This window comes from Fulmarus glacialis, unplaced genomic scaffold, assembly GCF_000690835.1.
Source record: "Fulmarus glacialis isolate BGI_N327 unplaced genomic scaffold, ASM69083v1 scaffold39905, whole genome shotgun sequence".
Lineage (NCBI taxonomy): Eukaryota > Metazoa > Chordata > Aves > Procellariiformes > Procellariidae > Fulmarus > Fulmarus glacialis.
Genome location: NW_009213150.1, coordinates 24,159 through 52,031, shown reverse-complemented (window position 1 = coordinate 52,031; position 27,873 = coordinate 24,159). Strand labels below are relative to the sequence as shown.

The following is a 27,873-nucleotide window of genomic DNA, read 5'->3' as shown; positions in this document are numbered from 1 at the left end:
TCAGCATCATTTTATGGTGATAGCTTTGTGGAGTTGAACATGGCAGAAGCATCCTCTCAGACATCCTTACAGTTGCGGTTTCGAACAAGCAAGCCACATGGACTGCTTTTTCTTGCAGCTGGGAAGAAGGATTATTGTTTAATGGAGCTACGCTCAGGAAATTTACAGGTATGGTTTATAACTATAGCTAAAAAGATATGTGTAGCATGTATTGTTTAGTGTTTTTCTTCAAGCTGTTGTCTATAACAATTCTAAAAGTTTATGTTTAAAAAAAATGGAAAAATCACATAATATAATTGATAGTTTCAAAATATGGTATTTATTTCTTACAATGATAGTTATTAAAATTGGCCTTTAAAAGCCTTTGAGATCTCTAGATCTCAAAGTAAGATCACTGTGTTCAAAGCATGAGGTTCAGTAAAGGCAAAATTTCAGATTTGATGTTGTTACCATCATAGAAAATGTCTGGATCCAAATAACAGTTTTTCTGCAAGGTAAGTTCTTGAAAAATCATTGTCACTTGGGTCCTCAGGAGTTGTTGGTCCTAGCAGAACTGCAGAGGAGTCCATTCCCTCTTCTGCAATTATTCAAGTCATATTTGTGATGGCAAGTAAACCTACACAAAATTTTAGTGGGATTTTATTTTTTCAATTATATTTTCTAAATTACGTACTTAATATGACAATTTATAACAAATAATCTGTTAACAATATATTAATGTATGATTGTGAAAAATACCGCTTTGGATTTTGATAGTGAAAATTCTGTCTCTTGCAGTTGAGAATTAATTTTGGCGTGGGGGAACGAGTACTGCATTCTCAGCAAAGATCTCAGCTGAATGATTTAGCTTGGCACCTGGTTGAACTACATCACGAACATGATAATGTCACATTGGTAATTGATAAACATGATAGAACTAGTGCAAAAATGCCTGGAATTCTCTATGAATTAAATATTGATTATGGATTCTACATAGGTGGTACTAGTAAACTTGACGTTCCCTACCTTGTTGAAGCACTGCCCAATTTCCGAGGATGTATTGATGATGTGTTGTTCAATCAGCTAGACATTCTGATGCCTCTCAGACCTTCTCCTGGCTTTAAAAATGTCCATGAAGTTTCAGTGGGATGCAGTGATGAATTCTTCGCAGGTGAAGATGAACCCATTAGTTTCTTCAGTTCCAGATCATACGTTTCTTTCCCATCGTGGAATGTTGATGATGTGGCCATCTTGGAGTATACATTGCAAACCTCAGCTGCACGTGGCTTGCTGCTTTACCATTCTGGGCAAGCAGGAGATTTCATTGCAATGGAAATGGAAGATGGATTAATTAAAGCCTATGTTGGAAAACATAAAAGTAGAACCCAGCTTTCTTCTCATAGGTCTGTCAATGATAGTCATTGGCATTACATCGAACTGAAATTTACTGCAGAGTATTTGCAGCTGACATTGGATGAAGAAACTGTGAAAAAATCATTGCCTCCCCACAGCAAGCTGCCGCTTCTGAAAGGGTCTCTCTTTGTAGGTGGTGTAGATGACAGCACACGATCAGAAGTGATTAAGTTAGAGCTAACTTCAATGTCTGGGAAGTATGCCAGAGGAGGGTCCTTCAAAGGTTGCTTAAGAGATCTGAAAGCCAATTTGGAAAAGAAATCGCTGAAGAATGTTCTGGTAACAAAGGACATTTCAGCTGGATGTGAAACGGAGAGTGCTTTTAATACAAATCTTTCTTTAGAGATGGCTGTAAAGAACCCTACTGTGAAAGCAGCCCAAACATTTGCCATTTCCCCTGAAAGCTCTGTCTCTCTGAGCAAGGAAGACAAAAGCCACCTTTTAGTTCTAAGTAACTTGATTGTGCTAGAGGGCGGACAAGCTTCACTCGAATCTAAACATATTAAAGTCAGCTTAGACTTTCAGAAATTAGGGATTCATCAATCACAAATTCTTTTTGAAATAAAGGAACCACCGTCTCACGGAGACTTGAAACTAGATGTTGAACAAATGCAGGAGGTAAAAACATTTACTATGCAGGATGTGTGGCAAGGGAAGATTCTTTATGTTCATGATGGCTCTGAGGACACTTACGATTATTTTAATTTCTCCATTTCTACCAGCAGTGAGAAGATTGTACCTCCATATTTGCAAGGAAATGAGCAGCATGTGTTTAGCATTACTGTCACTCCAGTAAATGACGCGCCTGAGATCACACTTCCTGGGGGAAACTTGCTTCTTCTCTTAGAGAACTCAAAGAAACGTTTGACTAGTGATCTGATAAAAGTTCTGGATAAGGATACAGATCCTGCGGATCTCAGTCTTTCAGTGCTTGGAAATCTGAATGCAGATGCAGGATTTTTAGAAAACTCAAAGCATCCTGGGAAAGCTATTACTACTTTTTCTAACAAGGACTTAAGAGAAGGCACTGTTTTCTTTGTCCACACAGGCATCAAGAACTCAAGGATTGTTCTGAGGGCGAGTGATGGTGAGAAAGTGAGCAACACTGTTGTGTTACGTGTCATGGCAGTTCCTTTGGATTACAGAGTTGTCAACAACTCAGGAATAAAAGTACTCCAAGGTGTTACAGCTCTGATCACATCTAGGCATCTGGCAGTTGAAGCAAATGCCAACCTCCAGGAGCTGGAGATACGGTACGAGATCACAGAGCCACCCCAGTTTGGCGAACTCCAAAGGCAACATTCAAGGGGGGAGTGGAAGCAAGTCAACTCTTTTTCTCAACGCTCTGTTCAGCGCAGCCGTGTGAGATACTGTAGCACTTTTAAAGAAACTCAGCTGGAAAATATTACTGACCAATTTAAATTCAAAGTTATCATAGGAAACAGAATCGGTGAAGAGCATGTGTTTCCAATCAAAGTGAAGTGGTTAAGGTACAGTTTATTGAAATATGCTCCTCTAGAAATTGAAAAATCAAAAAAGAAATACTTGAATTCTGATAATCTTTTTGCTGTGATTGTGGATCTAGAAATACCTGATGATGAGCTTCATTTTAAATTGCTGTCCCTACCAAAGAATGGACAAATACTGCTTAATGACCAGCCTTTGAAAAAAGATTCAGTCTTTAGCCAGAAAGATATTACTCATCAAAAAGTGGCATATGAATTAATCAGCAGATATCATGAAGACAACCATGATTCATTTAGATTCCTCATTTCTACAAAATATCTGGAATCAAATTTATACAACTTTGAAGTCTACATCAAATCAGATTTCAGAAACATTATTTTGACTAACAATGGCCTAACTGTTACTGAAGGTGAAGGAGAGTTAATAACAAGCACAAAATTGTTTGTGCAAACACCAGATAATAAAACTTTCCAATATAAAATTACACAGTTTCCTAAGCATGGGAAATTAAAACTCATTAATTTTTCAGGCTCATTCGAGAGTAATGACAATCTCACCACTTTCACTAACAAAGATATAACTGATAAGCGCCTTATGTATGTGCATGATGATTCTGAGACAGCATTTGATGAATTTCTTGTCAGAGCTTCCAGTGAAGAGTCAGGAAAGTGGGTAAACTTTGATCCAGAAGTAGAACCCTTGTCAGTAGAAATTAGATTCAACATTTCTGTCCAGCTGAAGAATGATGAGAAACCAATACGTGTAATTGATAAGATATTTAGCATAGTGAGAAATGGGCAGCGATTATTAACTTTGGCAGATCTTTGCTATCATGATCCTGATTCTGATTTTGATGATGGACAGTTGCTATATACTAGACGTGGCATTTCCAATGGGGACTTGGTGCTGACAAATGATACTTTGCACAGACTCTACCAATTCAGACAAGCAGACCTGGAGCAAAAGCAAGTCCTGTTTATACACCGTGGTGCAGATTTTGGGCGTTTTGTGCTCTTCGTGACAGATGGCAAGCACTATACCTCTTTGCTTCTAGAAGTTAGTGCCACTGATCCTTATGTTAGGTTGGCAAATAATACAGGCTTGTTGGTTCAAAAAGGAAAAGAGGAAACTGTTAAAACAGCTAACCTAAGTGCTATCACAAACCAAGACATCAGAAATGATCATGAGATTACGTATGAGATGTTCTCTTTCCCAAAATATGGAAGAATATATGTAAATAATCTATTGGTGGATTCCTTTACTCAACTTGATCTGATAAAGGGGTATGTGACCTACAGGCATGATGACAGCAACAACCTTATTGACACATTTAACTTTACGGTCTATGCTAGAGATGTCCATCTGGATGCTGGAGTGCATGTTCGCATATATTTGGAAAGTCATCAGTGGCCACCAAGAATTGTGAACAAAAACAATCTCTTAGTTGAAGAAGGAAAACCAGTTAAAATCAGTAAAGGAAAACTGCAAGTAAGTTAACTGTGTTGTCCATTTCTCCGATCTTTTAGCAAATTTTCTTCACTGCTTTCTCAGTCATTGCAATGTCTTTAGTCTCTCTGTCTTCTCTTCTTTAACTCCTTTTGGTTTTCACTAACATGACTGCATTCTGGATGCTTAATTCTGGCGAGACTAACACTAGCAAGCTTCCATTTCTAGAAGGGAAACGGGTTATGCTAAAGAAAAAGACTGCCCATGGTCTTTGACTCCGTTATATATTGGTGCTTGAGAAAGTTAAGATTTTGAGATGCTGCACTTGTATATTTGTTTTAGTTATGACAATTGTTTGTACTTAATGTTCATGTATCATTCTTAGTTAAGCTGGTGGGAAATGCCAAGGAAGAAGGAGTTTTGTTTCATTCAGTTTGGAGCTAGCCCAATTAACACTGTCTGAGGTTTGCATCCAAAATTTTAAAAACATCAAGTCATAAACCTGAGGTCGTTTCTCTTTGGTTAACATTTTCCTCCCCATTTTGTGTGTAGCCTTTCAGTAACCACTGTGAGGGGGCTCCTGCAGCATGTGGCCATGCTGCTGAAATCCGTGTTTCAGGCAGGGGTCTGCAGTGTGTAGGCTATTAGCTAATTCTGTAGTGTGTTCCTTTTCAAAATTTACAAATTTGGGGCTACAAAACACTTCCACACCACATTATTTAACAAGTCCACTTAAGGTATTACTGTATTGTATTAGGAATTTGCAGATATACCATGTAACCCCAACAAGGAATGCCAGTTAATTAGGCAGACAATCCAAGGGTTAAAAGTGAAAAATTCAGAAGAGAACTAAATAATTTCTCCCTTTTCTGTTTAAATAATTTTGGGGTATGTTTTTAAATTTCAGGTCGTTCATGAAAACAGTTCTCCGTCTGAGATTGTGTTCACAGTAAGACAGCTTCCAGTACATGGATACATTCGGAAGTTTTCCTCAGAAGAAAGTTATCTTGGTGCTGACCAAAGGCCAGTTTTGAGCTTCACACAGGAAGATGTTGACGAGGGCAAAGTTCAGTATGTGCAGACAGTTTCTGACCAACTAGATGACCGTTTTTCTCTGGATGTGACCAATGGTATCCGAACAGTGAGTGGAATAGAGATCTCTGTAGACATCATCCCCAGAATGATTCCCCTGGAAGTACAGAACTTCACAGTAATCGAAGGGGGCTCGAAAGCCATTGTGAAAGACTATCTAAAAATTTCTAGCAGACACTTTGCAGGACTCAGCTGTGAATTTATTTTAATTGACCAGCCAAAACATGGGTATGTTGAAAACTCTCGTGTTCCTGGAATAAAGTTAACCACATTTACCAGAAGACAGGTAACATTTAGATCTGCTTTGCTGTAGTCATGATTAATTCTTTGTATTGCTAAAAGCTAATTTTTGCCTGTAGTGGGACGTTTTGGTGGGAGGTGGTAAGATGCGTGAGTTTGAGCTTTATTTTGGCCTTGTACCGAAGATTCTTCTGTGGTTGCTAGCTGGTCATTTGCAGTGGGGAGGGAGGGTGCCGCATTGTTGTGGTGAACCACATCACTTCCTTGAGAGCCACTGGTCACACAGACTAGTGTACTGTAACCACAGTAGACTGATGGGCCACTCATACTAAGACAAAGTTATTGATACTCTGGAAACCTAAGACTGTGTGTACATTTTGAGAAGACCAGAGGAAATGGTGTGTAGATTGAACAAGAAGAAAAGTGTAAAAAAAAATTTTTTTAGATCATGTCTTTGCTCGCAGAGAACCAGTATATGCATAATAAGCTAATTTTCAGTCTTTTAGCTCTAAGAAGCAAAACTGTATCCTAAGTTTATAGATTCCAGGAAATGTTGTGGTAAATATAGTGGGATTGGATTTTCCATTTTCCCTTCAGGGGGAAGAGGGAATGCCAAGACTGGCAAGTTAAGATATTCTGGCTGGAGGAATGGACAGATGAGCTGTAAAATTTGCTGTTGTGGACAGAACAAAGATAGAGGTACAGATCAGATACGAGCATAAAAAAAGTCTTAGAAGTTGAGACAATAAATACAGAGCGGCATGACTAGACTTGAATATTTTTGTTTTTTTAATGTGGCATTCATTTTCTTTTAGCCTCTTTAATTTTTCACATTGTTATATTTTTCAGGTGGAGCAAGAATTAATCTACTATGTTCATGATGACAGCGAGGAACTGTTGGACAATTTTACTGTGATAGCAAATAACACAGAATTGTGGAAACAAAGCTTGCCCCAAACTGTATTTGTAACAGTTACTGCAGTAAATGATGAAGCTCCTGTTATAAAAGTTAACAGAATTCTTCGGGTATGTTTGTCAACATTTTGAAATGTTAAAATTATTTTAACCTTCATTAACAGAGTATTAGGTTTGGTGGGATAGTCAATATAATAAATGGTGGTCCTGGGATTTAAATAAATTAGCGTTAATGAAGGGAGGCATACATGGGTAATGTGTATTTAGGGAGATTCTAGTCATCATGAAGAACATTTTCTGCTGTTGTAATGTAAAGTTTATCTAGAAGGCTGACTGAGCTTTCTTTTAATCTTAAAGATACATGAAGTCTCTTGGGCTGACAGAGGGCTTTTGGGATGGGATGGCTTGCACCCGGGATCACTGTTGTGTTTTAGTGTTGTTTGCTACGGCGTCTTGAGGGCTGTTAATGAACAGCGTAGCTTAGAAAAGTACCAAGAGTAGTGATGATGAGGGTGCAGACATCTCACTGCTGTCTTTGCACAGCCTTCAGACCCTGTGGCTCTTGCCGTTAAGTGTACCAAAGGGTCATTCTGCTGCCTGCTCCTCTCCAGATCCCCAGTGGGACTGGACAAGAGAAGAGAGCAGCATTCTCACTGGCACTTCATTAGAGAATTGACTATGTGTTGGATATTTCTGATACTATACAGGAATCTTCCCTTCTTTAAAAGTTCCTGATAATAATACAATGCAATCTGTGAAAATCTAGGCTGTTAGAGGTCATGAAAATATTAGTGCAGACACTGAAGCTATTACTGTGTGATACTGTGAGCTAAAAAGAGGACATGCTAACTTGTTTCTAACTCCACCCCTCCCCCAAATTCCTGAAGAAAATTTTAAAATTGTTGACTGATGCTACCTTTTGCTCTTAATAAGCATAGCTGGCTTTTTAATCTTTCGATCTTTGAAAAAAGTCACTGCTGTCACTTCAGTGCTTTTTCAGATTTATTTATTTATTTATAGAATTGTTACTTGTTTGTGTTATAATAGTGCTCAGTAACCAGAACCAATTTATTGTGGACACTCTGCCCAGGTAAACCAGAAAGCCCCCATGTGTAAAGTCTTCCAATCTGAGATCTGATGAGTAAAAACAAACTAGGTGACTCTGAAAAGCAGAATGAAATGGATACGGGTCAGCTAATGAACCTGTGATCACAGTAAACCAGCTGAGAGGCATCAAGACAGAGACGATATGTAGGAATAGGTTTGAAAGAAGCTAAGCAAGGTATTTTGAGGCTACATCATCCCCAGTGCTGTATGATGCAGTTTACAAATTAGTGGCACCTAAAACATGCATTTAATTTTACATATTTAGTTGTGTTTTGCAGAGGGAGAATGGATTACTGTAAAAATGATCATAACCTTGTGTTGTGTATTTAGCCTTTTTACATGAAAAAAGGCATAATTTTTGAACAGTGATAGTGGCAGTATTGTGCAGCTTCAATCCATGATAAGCTGCAGATGCCCACAACACAAGACACCCTGGCCTGTGCAGAGACTGCTGGCAGAAGGGCAGACTCACTTCACAAGCATTTGGGTGGCACAGAGTAAAACCTTCCCTGGTTAAAGTAATTACAGTGGTACTCTGCAGACATCAGCACAGCACACAGTAATGTTGTCTGGTTGCAGATGAGAGGGATATATGTCCAGTCAGGAATTTTCTGTGTCTCCCTTCTGGTGCATTGCTCGCATTGAACTCCAGTCTGTTAACAGAACTGAGGCCGTGCAGTGCACTGCAGTGCAGCATATGGATTTTTCTGAAAATATCTGTAAGTCTAGGCTTCCCAAGAACAAGGTTAACACAGCTTAACCTAGCCAAAGTTAGTCCTCTCTGCAGGGGAGGCAGTTTGCATACCCAGAACCAATATGCTGCTGTTGTGCCTGTGGTTTTGCTGATCATGCATAAGCTATTGCTAAGAAAAATTTATTTTTGTCATGAGTGGGTACTAATATGCACACATATGTTGGATTCATGTGCAGACTAAAACAAAACTGGCAGTCGAGTTATATACTGGGAGAAGTACACTGAGATGATCCTTCTTCAAAGCAAACTTGCACATCCAGAGTAGGTGGGAGAAAACGGATTTTTCTTAGTCCTGCTAAATATTGAGATAAGCCGTGCATTCGTGTGTAGGGTGATACTTGCTGGCCCCATATTCTAGCCAAGCAGTCTGTGCTCCTCAAGGACATTGCTAGTGGTGAATGTTGAGCAATAAACTCTGTGTTGCTTTTAAAAAGGCAGTAGCTCTTCTATATCTTTTGAAAGGTTGGAAATGTACAAAATGTACAAAAGTATAAAGTGAGGGACCAGTACTGTGAAAACTGAGGTCCAGTAGGACCGTTTGAGTTGACTGAAGTTTAGCACCTCAGAAATTTTGCAGATCTCAATATAGAGTTAGAAAGAACTGCTGAACAATTAAAAAATTGGTTAGCTTTTGGCATCTGCTGTTGAGAAATAGCTTCTGTGAAGAGCTGCATTACATGGCCAGTGATGTTGGCATGGATATATGAAAGTTAATTTTGGCCTTTGTAACAAGGCTTCTGGCCAAATGCAAGAAACTGTTGAGCATGTGCATACATGCTGAGTGAGTCCTTCAACTCCAGCTCCCTCACTTCTGAGGCATCCATAACATCCCTTCTTCAAACAACCTTGTCTGTTGTTATCAAAGTTATGAACACCATCAAGGTTATGAACACTATGGGAGGAGTTTCAGGAGGACAAACAACCAAACATTTTGGGCGTTTTACTCTAGACAGTGAAAGTAAGTGAAGTTTTCAGGGCTTTGGTTTTTACTCAAAACAAAAAACATTTTTTTGTTTGACTGCGAATTTATGACGTGCTGAAGTATTTACATTAACACAATGTATGAGATGCAGAAAATTCTACTGTCCTGAGAGCTTCTGTAATGTATGCTAATAATCCTTGCATTTAATTTAAAGTCTTTCCATTGGAACAGTAAGTGCATGAGGGATAAGTTTATTTAGAAACTCTACAGCATTTTAGGTATAATTTCCTAAAATTTCCACAGGTTCTGTGGTAATTTTTTTTTTCCTGGGGTGGGAATGGGGAAGGGAAATAGGATATTTCTAAGAAAATCACTATCCTGGCGTTATTTGCTATGTTTATGTATGTGTTTAAATACATTTATCGGTACTGATGCTGTGAAATGACTGTATCCTCCTGTTGCCACAAGAGGGCCGTATTTTCCTAGAATTAGATTATTTTTTTTAAACCAAATTCAAACACTGATTTTTTTTTTTCTTTAAATGACTCACCAGAGTATTAAAATGGCTGTGAATATAGAGTGTCTGGTAGGATATGTAGCATGCAAGGAGATACTGATAAGCTGAATGCTGCAAGTAGAGCAGAATGGATTATTTCCCAGTGGGCAGGGTCATGAATGTTTTTTTGGACCATGCCTGTGGAATGTGTTAAGCACATGCAACGGTAGTGTAGTGCTACATCCTGGAAGTTCAGATACAGTTTTCATGGTGCTCTTCGAGGAGGACTTCGTCCTAGATGTGGAAAATAAGCCAATTGTACAGTATTTGCAGTATTCTGAGTGTCTGCTTCCCTACAGCTCTTCTCAGCTCTTGGATCTCCCTTTTATTCCTCAAGGATTGTGTTGCAGGTCATGGAGCACCTCAGCATGTACAATATTTTAAAAAAGCATTGTGTGTTAGTGTCCTGAAACAATAGAAATAAACACTGGCTTTATAGGAAAAAAGCTAATTTTTTCCTTTAGTAAAAGAAAAAATTTCAAAACTTTTGGACATTTAGTGAGTCATTTGTAATAACATGTTTGCATAGTCCTTTCTTATGTTTTTCCATATTTTGTATGTGACCTTTTATTTTCTGTGTAGAATAATCTGAATCAAGTGCTACTGAGATGAGTTAAGGGGTCTCAGTACAAAACCAGTGACACTGATGTGCTTATTTGGTGCTGCTCAGCAAGTCAGCCTTTGCTATTAGTTATCATCCTGTGTTTTCACAGGTGGCATCTTTTATCGAGCTTCAATAGTAGTAATTACATTATAGAGAAATACATATTTGAAGGGAGAAATAGCTATTTCCTGGAGACAAGATATTTTCTGTTATAAAATGTAACGCGACTTCTTTTTCAAGCTTTTTTCTAATTGGAAAACACATATAATTTCACTTTTGTATGTCTGTTTCTGTGGCACATACTTTGTGACACAATGTAGTCTGAAATCTTTCCTCTATTGAAATGTCATGGCAAAAATCCCAGTGGCTCTGAAAGGTTTTCTTCCATGGTTTTTATCAAAAAGTAAAATTAATACTTAGGAAAAAATCTGTGATTGCTGATTTTTGGTTTTGGCAGAGGTAAAATGCCCTTTGTCAAGGATCATGTTTCCTCTTCAACCATTTGGTGTGATGTTCTTACCAGATATTTGTTAAGTATACTAAGACCCTAGGAGGACAGGAAGGGACAATGCAGTATGTGTTTTGAAGCCCAAGCTGAAATTTTTAAAGGCTCAGGCTCTTAAGATTGTACACTATATAAACTCTGCATGGAAATAATCGGTGTTGATATATTGAATATTTAGGAATTCAATTTCATGTTGAGATAAATACGTATTGTTCTTTGTTAGTACTTTTGTCTGTAATTCCAAATAAATACAGCAAGGATGAAGAGTAAAATGGGCTGTTGCTTACCATTTCCAAACAAGAAATTATCCAGTGAGGTACGGATGAAGCCCAGACAGCAGTCCTTTCTGCTTGAAAGAAGGATCTTGCAGTTTGTGCATATCTTAAGCTAAAAAACCCCAAACATTTAGATTTACTAGAATTAAGGAATGGGTTTTATACCATCTTTCCAAATACTAGTTAGCTAGTTTGTCTGAAAGCGTGACCTTGCAAAGTGCTAAGCAGCTGTTGGAGGTGTTGATTCCTTCATCTCCCACTGGACTGAGCACCTCTGTGGGTTGTTTGGTGCACCGAAAAAGGGCCTTTATTGCGTGCTGTTAGAAGGAAATAATGCAGCTACAAGAAGCGTTCCATTTGTATTAGAGATTATGCTGTCCACAGGCTGTTTTTTCTTTTCTGCTGATGAAAGTAGAGCATATTGAATGCCTTGCCTGCTGTGAAGTACATGACACTAATATTCATGTGTATGTGTTGGAAAGGAGCTCCTTGACTCAGTTATCAAAATACAATTTTGTTATGTTTGTAAGAGTTTGGATAGTGCCTTACAAATAGAGCACTCATGCTGCAGCTATCTAAAACTCAAACTGGTGTAGGGTGTGTTTGCTTGTATTATTTCATGGCCTTGTTTTTTGAAAACCGTTTGCCAACGTTAACTATTCCGGTCCATGATCAGAGATTTGGATGGACAGTAAGGAAACCTGTCATAGCTGCTAGTGTTGCACGGCACAAATCTTTATTCTCTCTTTTTCTTTGAAGGTTTTTTTACCCTGATTTTCTTTTGTATGCATTTTCTTTATTATTACTATTTTTTTTATTTTTGCCTTTCTAGGTCTGGGTGGGTTCAGTCACAGAAATAACTATTGATGACCTCTGTGCAGAAGACAAGGACTCCTCACCATCAGAACTGATATATTCCATTACTCCACCTAGCAATGGGCACTTGGCTCTGAAGTCTTCTCCAAACAAGAGCATCCTTAGTTTTACCCAGGCTCATATAATTGAAGGGCAGCTGGTATTTGAACACAATGGTGTGTGGTTTCAGAAATACCACCTCTGTTACCAAAATACTGCTCCTATTCAGTGTATTTGTGTTTGTAATGCTTTGAAGGTCTCGGTGTAATGTCACAAAAATCTTGGAGCACCTGTTATGTGATACATGATCTCACAAACTAAACAGGAAAGGGTCTGATGACTACTTACATGTGTGCTCACCAAGAAACCTTGGTGTATTAGTGGTTCAGTTGGTAGCAGCCTTCTTTCTGAATGCAGGTTTGCAGTAGGGGAATGTTGCCTTATGCTTTCAGAGATATGAAATCCATTTTTTTGACCATTGTAAGTGAGAATCTCCTGAAGCCTTTCTGTCTTGCTACAGCGCAGAGCTATTCATGGACCAACAGTTTCTCAGATACCTGCCACAGTATAGTTGTGTTCCTGAGCAGCTCTCGGCAATGAAGTTACGGGTCATCTGGGTGATGTTAACCTCTCTTTCAGCCTGTGAAGGAATTCGGCTTTAACCATTGACTCTTTTCTGCCGGTGGCCAGAGCTAGAGACTGGGTTATTTGTGCTGCTGCTACAGAGAGAATGTGTGGGCAATAAACAAAGAAGTCAGGGCAGCTTCATTCATCCTTGAGTGGCAGTGCTGGGAAGCTTCAGGAATGAAGATCCTAGCAGGGTTCCAACCAGTGGAAGAGGTGGGGCTTTTACAAGGCGATAGCTGCTTCTCTCCTGCTCCAGCTCTATTATCATGTTACCTCAGCTGAAAGAAGAAAGGAGGTGCTAAAGAAGGAATAAATGAGTTTTGGGGAAGGATATGGAAGAGGTACAGCACTCTCTTGCCAGCCCAGAGGCAGGCTGGAATTATTTCCAGTGCTCCCTTGGGTGCAGCAGTCACTCCAGACATGCTGTGTCTTCATGAGGCTTTGTGCAGGTTAAAGTGCTCTGACTTGCAGAGTGCATATGTGTTGCTGAAATTGCTTTACAAGCAGCTGCTGGTGAGCTGTAAGTATCCTGCTCAAATAATTTGGTCAGGAAATGAAAGGTCAAGAGCATGGCAAAAGTGAGCCAAGCTGTTTAAATTGTTCCGGGGGAGACTTTGTCGTGTAAAAACCCCTGTGGTGGTAGGATGGTGGTAGTCTCAGTGTGAGGAAATGAATCCACTCTGTGTTCCAGAAAGGGCAAATGCACATCTGGAGCCTTAGGAAGTGAATCTTGATTGATAAAAGTAAAAAGAACAGCAAATTTCATTTTCCAGTGAGTGGGAGTGTGGGTTGTACAGTAAATTTGAAATGTAAAATTGCCCAGGTCATGTGTCAGCTCTTGCAGCTGCTCTGGCTCTGCCATCTGCTCAGCCTCATGGCGTCCAGTGTTTCAGAAGGTATTTTGGACATTTTGCTTCTTTTCCTTTCTCAGTCTGTGATTTTCTTTCCTCCTTCATCTTGGACTGTTGCTGGAAGTGTACTTGTTACTGTCATCTTCTCGCTCCCAGCCTTGTCCTGGGGCCTTTCCATATCTAGTTGCTGTCATTCAGCTTTTTATCTCTTTTCTCTTCAGCTACTCTGTCCCTCGTCTTTGGTATTATAGTGTGTGCTAGCTTCTTTGGCTCCTTCTGGGAAGTACCCCCACTTCATGTTCTCCACACCCTGGTGTCTACTCTTCCCACCCACGCTAATGGTTTCCAAGGGGAAGAGCAGCATCTTCTTGTCTGAGGCAGCTCTTCCATCCCCTGGCTTCTCCTTCTGGCACCACAGGTCTTTTACATCTGTACATGGCAGTGACTCTCCATCCTCATGGTCATTTGTACTACCAAAGAAAGTACTACCGTACCTCACTTTTACACCTCTAACATTAGACTTCATAAAATTTTCCCTTCATCTTTGCTCAGTCTTGCAAGTTACATTATGCTGCTTGTTCTGTGCCGTGAGTTCTTTTTGTTCTCATGTTTTCCCCTTACATTTTGTGTTTGTTTCCTCAGTAATCCCTGATTGTTCTGTCACCAGCATAAACGCAGAACCAGAACACACCTTTCCTTTTCTGTACTCCTCTTTCAGTGTGAGAATTCCTTCCCTTTTCCACCCTCGCTTCACTCCAGGGTGCTTCCATCCCTCTTTCACAGTATGGAGTCTGCCCTTAAACCCTGCCAGTGTTTTCCTTATGGCAGTACTGAATTGAACTCTTGTTTGTTCGGAAGTCTCTGTGTCTTTTCAGTGCAGTTTTTACAATCTTCTTTCTGGTGTCCTTTTAATCACCTCTGATCAGATATGCCTTTAAAACTTCATTGTGATAAAATAATACATGCTCCACCCAAGCAGCTCTTCAACATTTAGTTCTGTTCCTGACTGCCAATGACAAAATGTCTGTGCCAGTCGGGCAGTTGACCTGTGTTAGCCAAAAAAGCAAGTGAGGCTAAGTAAGCCTTTTTTTCCCTACCTGAGGCAAATAGTAGACTCCTCAATGCCTGTTTTAAATGCGCAACTACTTGAGCATTTTTATCAAGAGAAAATATCAGAGAATAAAAGCTTTTAAAATAAAAACAGTATGACCTAGTCTTCCAGAGCTGCTTCAGTGCCTGGCTGGATATAAGAGCATTGCCTAGGGTAGTTGTTAACTATAATCTCAGAACCCACATTTCATTCTTCTGATATGTTAATTTATAGTTAGGCAAGGAGTGCTGATCTTTAAGTGAACATACGTGGCACCGTCTCAGTTTCAGGATATATATTCATGTAGCAAGATCTCATGGCTAAATCGGGCAAAGCTAGAAGAGCAATGGTAACTGTTTGCAACAGTTAATGTTTCAATTTTTCATTCTATCTTTCTACCTAATTAAACAATCTGGGGAGCCTCTACTTAAAGCAAGATTTAGGAAGCTCTGTACACCTCAGTAAGTCAGTTCCGAGAGATGTATTTTTACAAGAATCCACTCAGACTCCTGGAGGTGTTTTGCTATCACTTGTGCCAAAGTACATACAGGTCCTAAGATTAAAGAAAAAAATGTGCGTTTATTATGAGTACACATAACCTCTGAAATAGTTTAAGCTATGACAACATACGCTCTTCAGCAAAGCTGAAGCAGAGCGAAGAGGCAAAAGAAACAACCTGAGAGTTGATTCAGTCCTTTCAATGTAAATCAAAATGAAAAAACATTCTAGTTGTTTTTCTCCCCAAATTCCTTCTTTGCCAAAATGTGACTGCTTAAGTGCTTTGATCCCTCCTAAGATATAAAAGGAGTAGGAAATTTGGGAGTCATTGTCTCCCCAAGTTTAGCTTGGTTTCAGCTCCACTGGGGTCAGTGAAGAAAGAAAGGAAGGGGCACTCTGCTAATTTACGTCTAAGGGATGTCTGGCCTTCAGTGTAAGCAACAGCCAGTAGTTCTTCATTGGGAAGGTGTTCTCTGCAGTATTAATTTATTTAATTCTAATTAAGATACAAAGATACTGGTAAAAAATTGCTTCAGGATGACTTTGGATATATTTCACTGTAGCCAAGAGCAAAAGGTGTCCAGTGTATGTTTGTATGTTTTCGATGACAAATAGAATAATACAAGAGTAAATTTATGTTTTTCTACAGGAGCAATGTCTGGAGGCTTCAACTTTCAGGTAACAGACGGTTTGAACTTTGCACCTCGACAGATTTTTAGCATCACAGCTCAGACACTAGTCATTAGCCTTGAAGTGAACAAAGGACTCGGAGTCTTTCCAGGTCTGTTTTTAAAGATTATCATAATTTCGTCCACTTGAAAAAATTGTATAATATATGGTTATCTGTCAGCTAGCTGGCTAAACTACAGCAAACTGGGAACATCTATCTGTCTGATTTTTAAAAGAACAGTTATGTTTTCTCAAACAACGTATTGCTTTATTGTTTTATAGTCTTTAACTTTTTGATATGCGCATGTGCTTGGAGTCATGGAAATTGGCAGTGAAATATATAAGCACAGTGTGACAATAACTGTCTGCCTAAGTTCTGAACATTACCCATTCAGATTTATTTAAAAGCTCTATATTATATTCATATATTTAGAGGTGTCTTAGCTGGTCGTGATTTTGCCTGGTAAAAGCAGAGTGAAGCTTGTGTCTGTGAGATTCTGAATAGCACACATAAGCTCGCCAGATTGCTAGTTCGCTTTCTTACTGTTTGAGCTGAGTTATGGAGAGCAGCACAGACTCACTGATGATGAATAAGAAGGGCTGAAAACTTTGATTTGTATTTGTGCATTTGGAACTAGTTGGATCAGCAGCTAAGTATTTTTTTAATAAAATCCTACTCCTGCAGGAGTTGATGTGTTAAGAGAGTCTCACCAGAGCCATTTACTGGTTTGCATTGGCAAGAGTAATCCCTCACTGAGTTAGTAATCTAACATTAATTGTAGGATGAAAGGAAAAATGAAGGTTAGTCTTCTCTCATCACACTTAGGTTTGTGCTACCTTCTTTTTGCTCTATACAGCCAGAGAGAGATTGAGAATAGGTATTAATCTGTATCTTGATTTATTAATTTGATGCAGAAGAGGAGCACTTTAGTTTCTTAAACTTCCTGAATATAAGCTGCATAAACAAAGGCTTGCAACAAAAACCACTTAAACACAGGCAACAAAAAATTAGATTGTAGCAGCATGATCTTCTAATTCAGTTGATATAAATGGGATTCACATAAATCCACTTACAAAGCTCATTAATCGGCGATTTTGGTATGTAAGGTTGCCTCAGGCACAGGGATTTACAGGAATTCTATCTTAAGCCAAAGATAATTGTAAGAAAAGTATGCATGATACTTCCATAGAAGGCAAAGTCTCTAGACTGTCTATCAGTTCTCCAGTTTGCAAAATACAGTATTTCTTTCAGCACTGCAAGCTGTATTCATTTAAGCCCACAGTTTTTCCTGAATTCTCGCTTACTTTGGGTTAGCAAAATTCCTTTTTGGTGTTAAAAAGTATTGCTAGCTCTTCACCTATTCTCTTTATGGTACTTTTAAAAGACATTCTGGAGTTGTATGGGTTTCAGCTCATCATGAAATGACTATTACAACAACGATGGTGCCAAGTGCTTAATACGCATAAAAACAATAGCCAGCATCCTGTTATTTTTTATAGCACTGCAGGAAAAGTTAATTTTGAGACAACTTGAAGAATCTTCTCTCTAGGGAAGTAAAAATTGAATATGTTGTGAAAAACTTGCCATGTCTTCATGACTGGATATAAACTATTCTCTCAAGCATATTGTTCTGCGATTTTTATAAGAGCATGTACTGCTGTCTTCTTTTGTGTTGGATATACCAGATTTGTTTATACAATTTATGGATTTTTTTTGTTCAAGAGAAGCTTGTTTTATTCAGTGTGCTCACTAAATTGAGTGCTAGATCTATGAGTTTTTTCTTACGTATGCTAGCTATCTACAATGTGAGGATTTGCTCTTTTCAGGGAAGCAACTGCTTGAAGAAGGAATGACCTGAGTTGCTCTTTGAGAAGGCGAGGCAGCCTGACTTGTAGGTATTCGGAAGCAGAGCTGTCTAAGCAGTCAGTACATGAGATGATTCCTAACTGTTTAGCAGTGATAGGCAGAATGCTCATGCCAAAACACTTTCCAAATCTTAAATGTGGGCAGTAAAAATGGATACCAAAACTATTAGGTACCAATAATGGCCTTATGCTGTTGCATTCTACTTGTGTGGATTAACTTGGCCCTACTCTGCATCACCCATCCTTGTTGTGTGTCTTCCTCCCCTATCTCTGTTACTTTCGCCTGTGTTTGGGTGGGGTTGGTTTTGCGATGTTTCTGTTCCCGTGTTTGGGAACAAGCAGACAGTGTTCTCACTTTCCTTTCCTTCCTTTGTTGGCTGTCAAATAACCTTCCTCTCCCTATTGAGCTGTCAGACCAGAGCAGAACTACTGCAGGTGCTGGAAAAGGTTCTCAAATCTCAGGACCGAAGTGGGTGAAGGAGAAGGTTGTGTTTGGGGGAGGATCCCATTTTACAGGAAAGCATGAGAGACTTTATTGCCTGTGGCCCTATACTGTATTTCAGCCTGTGCTGCGCAGTGAGTGAGATCAGGTCTATTAGGAACAAATAGGGGCTGTGTGGCACACATCCTCTGTCCCCATGTCCCTGCACTGGGATGGTGGGGGTAGGATAACCTGGTATGGTTATGAAAAATCGGAGCAGTAACTTCCATCACTACAGTGTGACTGTGTTTGAGAGTTACTCTGTCTTACTCTGTTAGGGCAATGAGGCCTGATTTGCGTAAATAGGAGGCTATTGAGAAATACCTGTGTTTACAGATACACGTGGTCTGATTAACTGTTGCTCTCAGTTGTACATTCCTGACTACATCTGCTGTAAGCACAACACAAGGTCATGCTTCCCTCTCTGCCTGTCACGCGAAAAAGGGAAAAGGAGAGAGAGGAAGAGGAGGGAGACTTCTTCAATGAGATAAGAGTGTGGGAGGATTTTTCTAGATCCGAGGGACTGCTTTGCTTTTCAAAGCAGTATGGAGGCAGAGAAGCATGGGAAGGTAAAAAGGGGAAAACAGGCAGAGCCAGAGATCTCATTTCATTGTAACAACTCAGTTTCAAAGTAGATGTAGTTTGAACCAGGGCACAACTACATGTAAACAGGCAGAATCCTGATGTTACTAATGGTTTGCAAAACATCCCATTCTTCAGTTTGCTTACCATATTTTTTCTTCTGAATATTATAGCAGGAACATGTTATTTTGTGTTATTCCTGTATAAACATTGTGCTTTATTGAACATGGATTGATAATTCAGACTTCAAGGATATATACTGCTAGTATCTGAAATTATGTATTGATACCTATAAAAGCTTGTTGCTCAAGAAGAAAAGAAAATGTAAAAATGGAGACAGAAGTGGGGGCAGGGGGAATAGGATTATGGGAATCTCTTGCTCCTCTGAAAGTATGATTAAACATGAGATTTAGTTTGCAGAGTGTGTACCATGAAACAGTGCATCAAAAAGAAGCCAAATAAAACTTCTTTTTTCTTTTAGGAAGTTACTAGGTTTGGTTTTGTCACAGCTATGTCAAAAATTGTCTTGGTTTGACTAAATGCCAGAAAGCTTTTTATAATCTTTTTAATATTTAAGCCAGAAGGTACTGGTTAGTGTGGTGCTATGTATTAAAAGGATTTTGTTACCTCGCAGTCTCCATCCATGTTAATAATACATTATTTCAGTTCAGGCCATTATTTCTGCTGTGTGAAGTTCTTCCTAATTTGTTTAATTCAGTATTTATTTTTTAATTTCATTTAATGAAAATCATCTTTCATATTGGTAAAGTGTGGTTCAAGCTTCTGGTAATAATCGGTTTTGGTTTGTGTATTCACTAGAAACTTTGCTGTGTTAAGGCTTTTCCCTGCCAAATCACCCTGCCTTCTGTGGGCAACTGGGATTACAAAAAACATTAACAATAGTGACTTCAGCTGGAGTTTGAATTCAGTTCTAGACTGGAACAGAGCTTCTTACACATGCTCTACTCTTTACTTTGGGTTATTTTGCAGAAGCTAATATTTAGCCATTATAAGTGCTGAAGAGAACTGCACTTTTTCATTTCTGTAAAACAAAGGTACATCCTATTGATGGGCTTTTTGATTGAAAAAGCTGTAGAAGAGTTGTAACTAGAAGGTGACTAGAAAGAGGGTAAACCTGCTGATCTTGTAAATGCTAAGTAGAATATCTAGGTGAGAGGGTGAGTTGTGCATACAAAATTGCTGTTGCAAATGTATGTTACTTATAACTGACATTTTTTAGGTTCCAGGAAACCTATTTCACGACATGATCTGAAAGCTGTAACCAATGATGTGACCAATGCAGGAAACAGAACTATAACTTTTATGATTGTAACTTCCCCAAAACTTGGAAGGCTGATCAGAGTAAATTCTGATAATACCACTCAGGAAATCCTCAGTTTTACTCAGTCTATGGTAAGCATTTACTTTATAATAACTAGTTTGAGGGTAGATTGTCACTTCAAAGGGTATCTCAGTTGCTTGTTCTTTGTCTGATCCATTTATATCTGTTAAGTAACCAGGCATATGTGACCTATCAGTGCCATCAATCCAGATTTGCTGTGTCATTAAATATCTGGCATCTAGTAATGAACGCAGGAGGAGTCTTTGTTCCCCTCCGCTTGGATACCAGCAGCGTCTTGGCAATTTCCACTGTTTTGCTTGTAATAGTATTTTTCAAGAAGAGCTGTTCTGGTGCCATTAACCAGCAGTCCGAGGTTGGAAGCCTTTAGTTTTTGGCAGAAGGAATAACCTTTTGCTCTATGAAAAGTCCAAGTATCAGATTCATTTCAGCTGTACAAAGTCCTCATGAGTGTTCCCGAGAGGACTTTTATTGACTTGATTGGCTGTGATATTAAGTGTTTAAAGAATCTTAACTGTGATACAGGGTCTCATACTTGAATGACTAAAACGTGGCAGCTCATGTAACTTGATGGAAAACATTCTTTTGTAACTGAAAAGAAATTACTTATGTCTGTGCACAGAATCTGAATATAACCGTGTACTCTGTGTGCAGTAAGTTATTCTCAGAAAATCTAAGCGGGGGAGACAAAAGGAGCTCAATCTCCTGACTTTGCTGGAGGAAAAATTAAGATATAATTTCGTCTTAAGCTACATTTACAGATTTCAAAAGTGACTGTTTGATGTAGCATATGAAGGAATGAGAAGATCTATTGGCCAGAAATTGAAACTTGACCAATAAAACCTGGAAAAAAGGTTGACATTTTTGTTAGTTATCATCAAACTTTGAAACAACCTGACCAAGGAATGTGGTGGAATGAATCTCCACTTGAACTTTATAAATCAAGATGAACACAGAATGTTTCTCTTAAAACTATGTTCTAATCCCATTACGTTATTGGTCTTGTTGCAATAGTTGCCGAGTTTTGTCTTATATTATGAGGGAGATGAACTGTATAACAACACTGTTCCCTTCTATTCCTAAAATGTGTGATTTTTATGAGCATTAGAGGAAACAGTTAAGCATGTCAGACAGAAAATCTTTCAGCTAAGGTTTTGAAGTTTTACTCTTTTTGCCTATGGATATGATCTTCACGTCTGTTTATCAGACAGTGCCATGTCAGAACATGCCACTTACTCTCTATAGCTTTAGTTTTTACTAATGTATAGCTAATTTTCCTTTGAACTTTGTAAACTGTGTAAGGATTTGAGCTATAATAATGTGTATGTTTTTCTTCTCTTGGCCATTTTCACTTCAAACAAGTAGAGCTAAGTTACTTATTGCAAGTAGAATTAAGGTATCCTAACTAGCTTGCTGTTTATTCTGGTGGAGAGTGAGGTATAAGGGAGAGAAAAGGGATCCTAAATAAACTTTCACTCTCTAGTGTGTTGTAGCCACATGAGGTTAAATATCAGTGAGAAAATAACATTTGTATTACAAACATTGCATATTCTCCATGTAATGGAGAACAAGGCATTCGATTTCTGTTTGGTAATAAGAAGCTTGTAAATCTGATTTGAATTGAAAATATTTTGCATTAGTTTAGTTCTTTGGGTTTTCATTGACTTCATTCTGTATTGTGGAACTTGAAATTTCACTTCTGAAAAGTACTATGCAGCTAGCTTATAAAAGTAGTTAGCACTTTTGCTATGGTGCTGAACTCTTCCCTATGTCCTGTGGTTTATTGCTTTGTTGCCAAGGGAAAAAAGGAAAAAAAGAATTGAAATCACTATTGCGTTCCAAGAAATTTTTTCATGGACAGTGTTGTTCAGCCAATATAAGAAAACTAATTGCGCATTAAACACATTTGAATAATACAGTAGCTTTCAACATGATGTTTGGTTTTTTTTCTCTGCCAGTACTTTCTGTAGTGTCTTAAAAGTATTTTCAATTTGCAGCAAGCCACTATTTCTTCATTATATTGAAAGTCATTACAGAGGTAAACACAGAAATCCTCACCAATTCTATTCTCTGCTTAGCCCAGATATTAGCATGGGCTTGCAATTAAAAAAATAGATAACCCTAGTAAGATTGATACTAAATACCATTGATTTTAAAGGATGCATATTGTGCCTGTTCTTGTTACAAAAATTTGCTTTCTTCTACTTGAAATCCTAGAGGCATGCTTTCGAAAGTCATCATGAACTAACATATCCTTTTATTATCAATTTTGTTTGGTTTGTCCTATAATAGCCATTAAAAATTAAATCATTATAGGAAAAGCGTAAACCTGGAGATGTGCATATAGAATTTTATCATATCAGTCTGAATTTTTTAGACAATAAGATGGGATGGTTTTGAGGCTGCTGAGGAATTGAGCCTGAAAGCCCTGTTTCCCTAGTGATCTCAGTGGGGGCTGTTGCAGTAGTTTCAGGATTAGCGCGGTCTGTAGTCACAGTTCAGATTCTGTAGTGCTAAAGTGCTTCATCTGTGATAGCAGCAGGAGCTTTTTTCTTTCTTTTTTCATACCTTTCAAGCATATGTGATGGGAACGTGTGCTGATGAGTTTCTTCAGGGTGTTTGCAACCTGTGTAGAGTATGTTACAAATAGTAAGCTTAGAACTGGCACCATCTCAGACAGGGATCTCTTTGGTAATTATAAACTAACGCATGCAAGCCATGTCAGTAGTTGCCTGGGAAGTTGCCAAGGATTTAATAGGTATAGCTGTCTTCTTTCCAGGTCAGTGAATGAACTATCAAGCAGACCAGACGCTGAATCTACTAGATGAGATTTAGTAAGTGTTTTAGTCTTGTGGTTATTAGGCATCCTATTGTAGTTTCAATGTATTATGGTACTGATCTTAAAATTTGCGTGTAGTTCCAACTGATGAGTATCCTAGTCTGGAAATACTGCCTTTAGCTTTGGGGCCTAAAGAGATAAATGGTTGTATCTTCTATAAATATGTTTTTCTCTGAAGATTTAATGCAGTATTCTGCTTTGAAGCTTAAATCTTCATGGTGGGACTGATAGGATTCTCTTGAGTATGATGATCTGCAAGGTCAGTGAAAGCAGGTGTAGCAAGCCAGGTTCCTTCCTGTCTCTTAGGAATCCCCTTCTTGCCGTGATATAAAAATTTTCCACTAAGTAATCCCATCAGCTCTTTGGTTATAAATGAGAGTGTATTTCAATGGTCATTGCACCTCCTTCTGGTTTCCATAGTCTCTTACCAAGTGTCTTTTGCTATTCACTATGAAACACTTCATCAAAGTCCTTTTCAAGCCTTCAGTCTTTCATATGCTTTTTCAGGACAATGAGTCCAGCGCCGCTGGTATCCTTATAAACAAAAACCCCTAAACATATGATACTCCAATTCACTAACGATACAGTCCAGCTGAGCTCCTGTTCACCATTACCACTGCTAGTTTGAGATAAGTTTCTCAATGTTTTATACCTCTGTACCTCACATAAGGCCTTTACTAAGCACTCATGCCCAGTAACATTTCACCTACCTTCAAGTATGCTTGTCTGGCAACACAGAGTCCATCTTCAGAGAAAGAGAAATGCAAGATAATCTCCATGTAAGTTACATATACACTGTGCATGGACTAAGGTACAAAGGCCTTTCTTGAACAATGTTCTTAAGATTTTGTTTTTCTCTTTTTACACTTCTGTGTTTAAAATTATTCTCCTCTTACACCTATGGCTTTTCTTTACCCTAAACAGGTGGATGAAGGTGTGATCATGTATGAGCACTTACATGTCAAGTCAGCTGGCTGGAGTGCAGAAGATTTCTTTACATTTACTGTCTTCTCTCCACCATCAGCTCTGGACCTCCAGGTGTTCCATATTGTCATCTCATATGAAATTACCAGGCATGATCAGAACAGTCGTCTTCTGGCAAATACAGGTAAAGATGCTGTATTGTTTGGGGTCCAAATTGTTTTGGATCTGTCAGGGTTCCAATGAACAAATGTGAAAAAACAAAGGCTACTTTCTCTTCAGTAACAAATGACCAGAATACTTTTGTCACTTTTGTCATAGTGGCTTGGAAAACTGCATCACTGCGTCTTTAAAAATGAGATTTACTACCTATGTTTGATCGTTCCTACTGCTATAGTGGGTATTCTCCATTTTGCTATAATGGTGGGTGAAAACACTGTCAGAAGCTTTGAGATACTGATTTTTTTTTAATCTTAATGTATGGATCAATAGAAAATCTTGTCTCTTATATGTGACTCTATTTTAAAAATAGTGATAATATATTTTTAGCCATGACATATGGAAATCAAGGATACCATGAAGGAGAAGCTTTTCTGAGTATCATGAGTGTTTGATACCTGATTTCTGAAACATTGCAACTATAAAATAGTCAATTTCTAAGATTCTCTTTTCCTTTCTGCTAGGTGCCACAGTCCAGGAAGGAGGTAGAGTATTAATCAACAAAACAAATTTAGATGCTTCGAATCTATTGATTAAGCTACCTGAGGTACAGCGCTCCATGTATGAAGTCTGGTATCAAGTTGTATCTTTACCCCAACGTGGCATGATTGTTGTTGGAGAAAGAAATGTTACCAAAGAAAAACCTAACTTCTCCCAATACATACTGGACAAATTTGGAATTGTGTATGTACATGATAATTCTGAATCGCTTAATGATAATTTCACTTTTGCTGTTTGGTTAAACCTAAAGAGCAAGTCTGCAATGAAGCCCCATAGCGAAGTTTTAGAAGAGATGTTTAATATCACTGTTGTTCCAGTGAATGACCAAGCTCCGGAACTGAAGACTAAAAGGCTGCACTTGAAAGTCCTGCAGGGGGATGTGTCAGTGCTAGGGTCAGAGAATCTGAAAGTTGAAGACCTAGATAACACCCCAGCCGAGCTCAAATACACCATTGTTAGCAACCCCAATAATGGTTATTTGGCAATGAAAAGCAATCTCAGTGTCTCTGTAAAGGATTTCACACAAGCAGATGTCGACAGTGGTGAAGTTTGGTTTGTACAGGATGGGAGTTCATCTTCTGGGGTGTTTTATTTCAGTGTGACTGATGGTAAACATCGCCCTTTATACAAACTATTCAGTCTTGAAGTCATACCAATCGCTCTTGTCCTGGTCAACCTTACCAATGTGGCACTTCCACAGGGCCAGACATCTGTCACTATTACTAACGTGCAGCTTTCAGCTGTCACAAATGGAAAAAGCACTAGTATCACGTATGAAATAACTCAGCCGCTCAAATATGGGCACCTGTTGATTGGAAATGAGCAGGTTACTAAATTTGAGCAGGCAGATTTGTACTCAGGAAGGCTGTCTTACCACCTGACAAATCTCACTGCGTCCAAAGAAGTACTGGAGTTTATGCTCTTCACTGCAGAAGGCAATCTAACAGGACAAGTGCTGAACATCACAGTGAAGCCTTTAGTACAAGTTGTACCTGACATGCAGATTTCAAATCAAGCAGCTTATAAACTCCAAAGCAGTGACCTGGATGCTTCTGAGCTAGCTAATTTGACAAATAGTAATCCTAGATTTGAAGTGATAGTGCCTCCGTCTCATGGAAGGATTGTAAAGAAAAGGTTTGCGAATGATGCAGTGTTTCAAGATATTCAGACATTCACGCAGGCTGACATTGATAGTGGTGTTGTGCTTCTAGACATAGATACGAATATGACGGGCATTGATCTGTTGAATGACTCATTCACGTTTTTACTCAGGGCAGATGCTGTGCAGCCTGCTGTCGGCTGTTTTCAGTATTCCATCGTGCCATACAGTCCTCCACTTATGCAGGGTTTTACAACTGAAGCGCCTTCCATAACCAGCACTAGCACTGTAAAGATTCACACTACCTCAGGGGACGAGGCACCAGCCTCCTCTCAGAATGAAGAGCCTACAGTGGCACCACAGAAGACTGGACCAACCATGTGGCCAGGGCAGAGTCGCTGGGGAAATCTACATGAGGAAGGTCCATTGCTAAATCTGGCGATGGGAACAAGTGGATCTGCGGGGACTAAGACCACAACCCAGGTCAATGCCAGGAGTCCCAGAGAGCAAGCAGGTGAAAGCAGCAACCCTTGGTACATCATTATCCCCCTGGTCCTGGTGTCTGTTTTACTCATTGTTGCTGTTATTTCTGTATGCATTTTGCTAATGTGTCAGAAGAAAGAGAAGACAAAACCACTCGTGAAAAGTCAAAACGATGCAGTCCTCAGTAGTCCTGATCAATGCCTGGAAAGGAGCTTGACTGTACCCAGTGTTACAGTGACTCCTCTTCTGAAGGGGATTGAGAGAAGTACAGCCTCAACATTTATGGCAGTAAGACATGAACAGCTGCTTCCCGCAGTGGTTTCTCCGACTGTAGAACGGTCTCTGCAAAACAGCTGGTTAAACCTTGATCCTGAAATGATCCAGTATTGTCGAAAAACAAACCCGACTTTGAAGCGCAGTCAATACTGGGTGTAGTTATGGACAGTTTTGGTCATGCTAACTGATGTAGTAGAAAAGAGAGTATATGTTGTTGACATATAATTTGTTCTTTAATACACTTATTTATTGTAGATCAAATGATGCACTGTTTGTTAGATGAAATCCAAATACCTGTGAAATAGTAATAATAAAAATCTTACTGATTACTGGCCATAAAATAGGATTTCCAGTTGGTACTTCAGCAAAATTCCCACTTAATTCAGTGCAGAATTTGGCCCCATAGATTTTGAGTGCACCCTGTGTATACAATATTTTTTATTTCCCATGACAGGCGTGTAAAATAGAATGTTCTGTCATGTTTTTAATACAGTTACTTTTTTTGAAGAACCAAGTTTGCTATAAAGGTCTTGTATTCTTTCCTGAACCAACACTTCTATTTGAAGAACTTTCAACTGTTTCTGTAAGTAGTTGCCAAGGTGCTAATCTCAATAATGTCATTTTGACCTGAAGGCTGTTCAGAGGACCCTATTAAAGAAACAAAGCTGTGATTATTTTGACAGGTGTTCATCCGGGTCACTGAACTGGAAATTTAGATTCAACTTGGCAACAAAGTACAGCAGTGATAGTATATAGGGATTCTGGTAAAATACTGTTACTGCGAGATATTTGTTCTTTTGTTTTTCTTGTTCCTCTTTTGAGGAACTGAACTCTAGCCTTTAATGTCTGCAGACTGGTAAAATGCATCCATGACCTCTAATCCACATAGCAAAAGCTGTGTATCTGCCAGTCAGCCTGTCTGCTGAATTATCTTCAGGCTTAGGTTATGTCTGGAAATGCATATCAAAATTTCCTGCTCCTGACAAAGGGCTAAATTCTGCCTTCAGTGAAGCAAGCATAACTCTCTCTGGAGTCTGGGTGTTCAAGCAGACGACAGCAGAATCAAGTCCTCTGCTGCATACTATCATGTGTTGTGGAGCTACTGACAAAAACAGTCCTGTGAGGAAGTACGTATCCCCTTCTGGAGTTTAACAATTTACCCTTAATCTCCCAGAACACTGAACACATGTGCCTTACACACTATATGACAAGTACTACCTACTCTAATTTTGCTCTAGTGGTAAAATGTGCAAAAATTTCTCTGCAAAGGGAATATTTTTGTATTTTTGGAAATCCAAGCTCAATAGTGATGTGCAGTCTCCTGTTAAGGTCCAGTCTTTCTTCTGCTGAGGACAACAGCAAAATTCTTGTTGACTTCAGA

At 38.9% G+C, this 27,873-nt stretch overlaps 1 protein-coding gene across 1 annotated transcript; it reads left to right on the top strand.

Annotated features, from left to right (window-relative positions):
- Positions 1-26,651, top strand: LOC104077030 (chondroitin sulfate proteoglycan 4-like; the record flags this gene model as incomplete). The annotated part of the gene is made up of 9 exons (XM_009578100.1): positions 1-168; positions 778-4,347; positions 5,213-5,683; positions 6,487-6,663; positions 12,108-12,306; positions 15,846-15,977; positions 20,035-20,207; positions 23,918-24,101; positions 24,598-26,651. Coding segments are annotated over 9 exons (7,128 nt in total), but the record flags the coding sequence as incomplete, so codon positions are not given.
- Between the last annotated feature and the right edge of the window lie 1,222 nt (positions 26,652-27,873).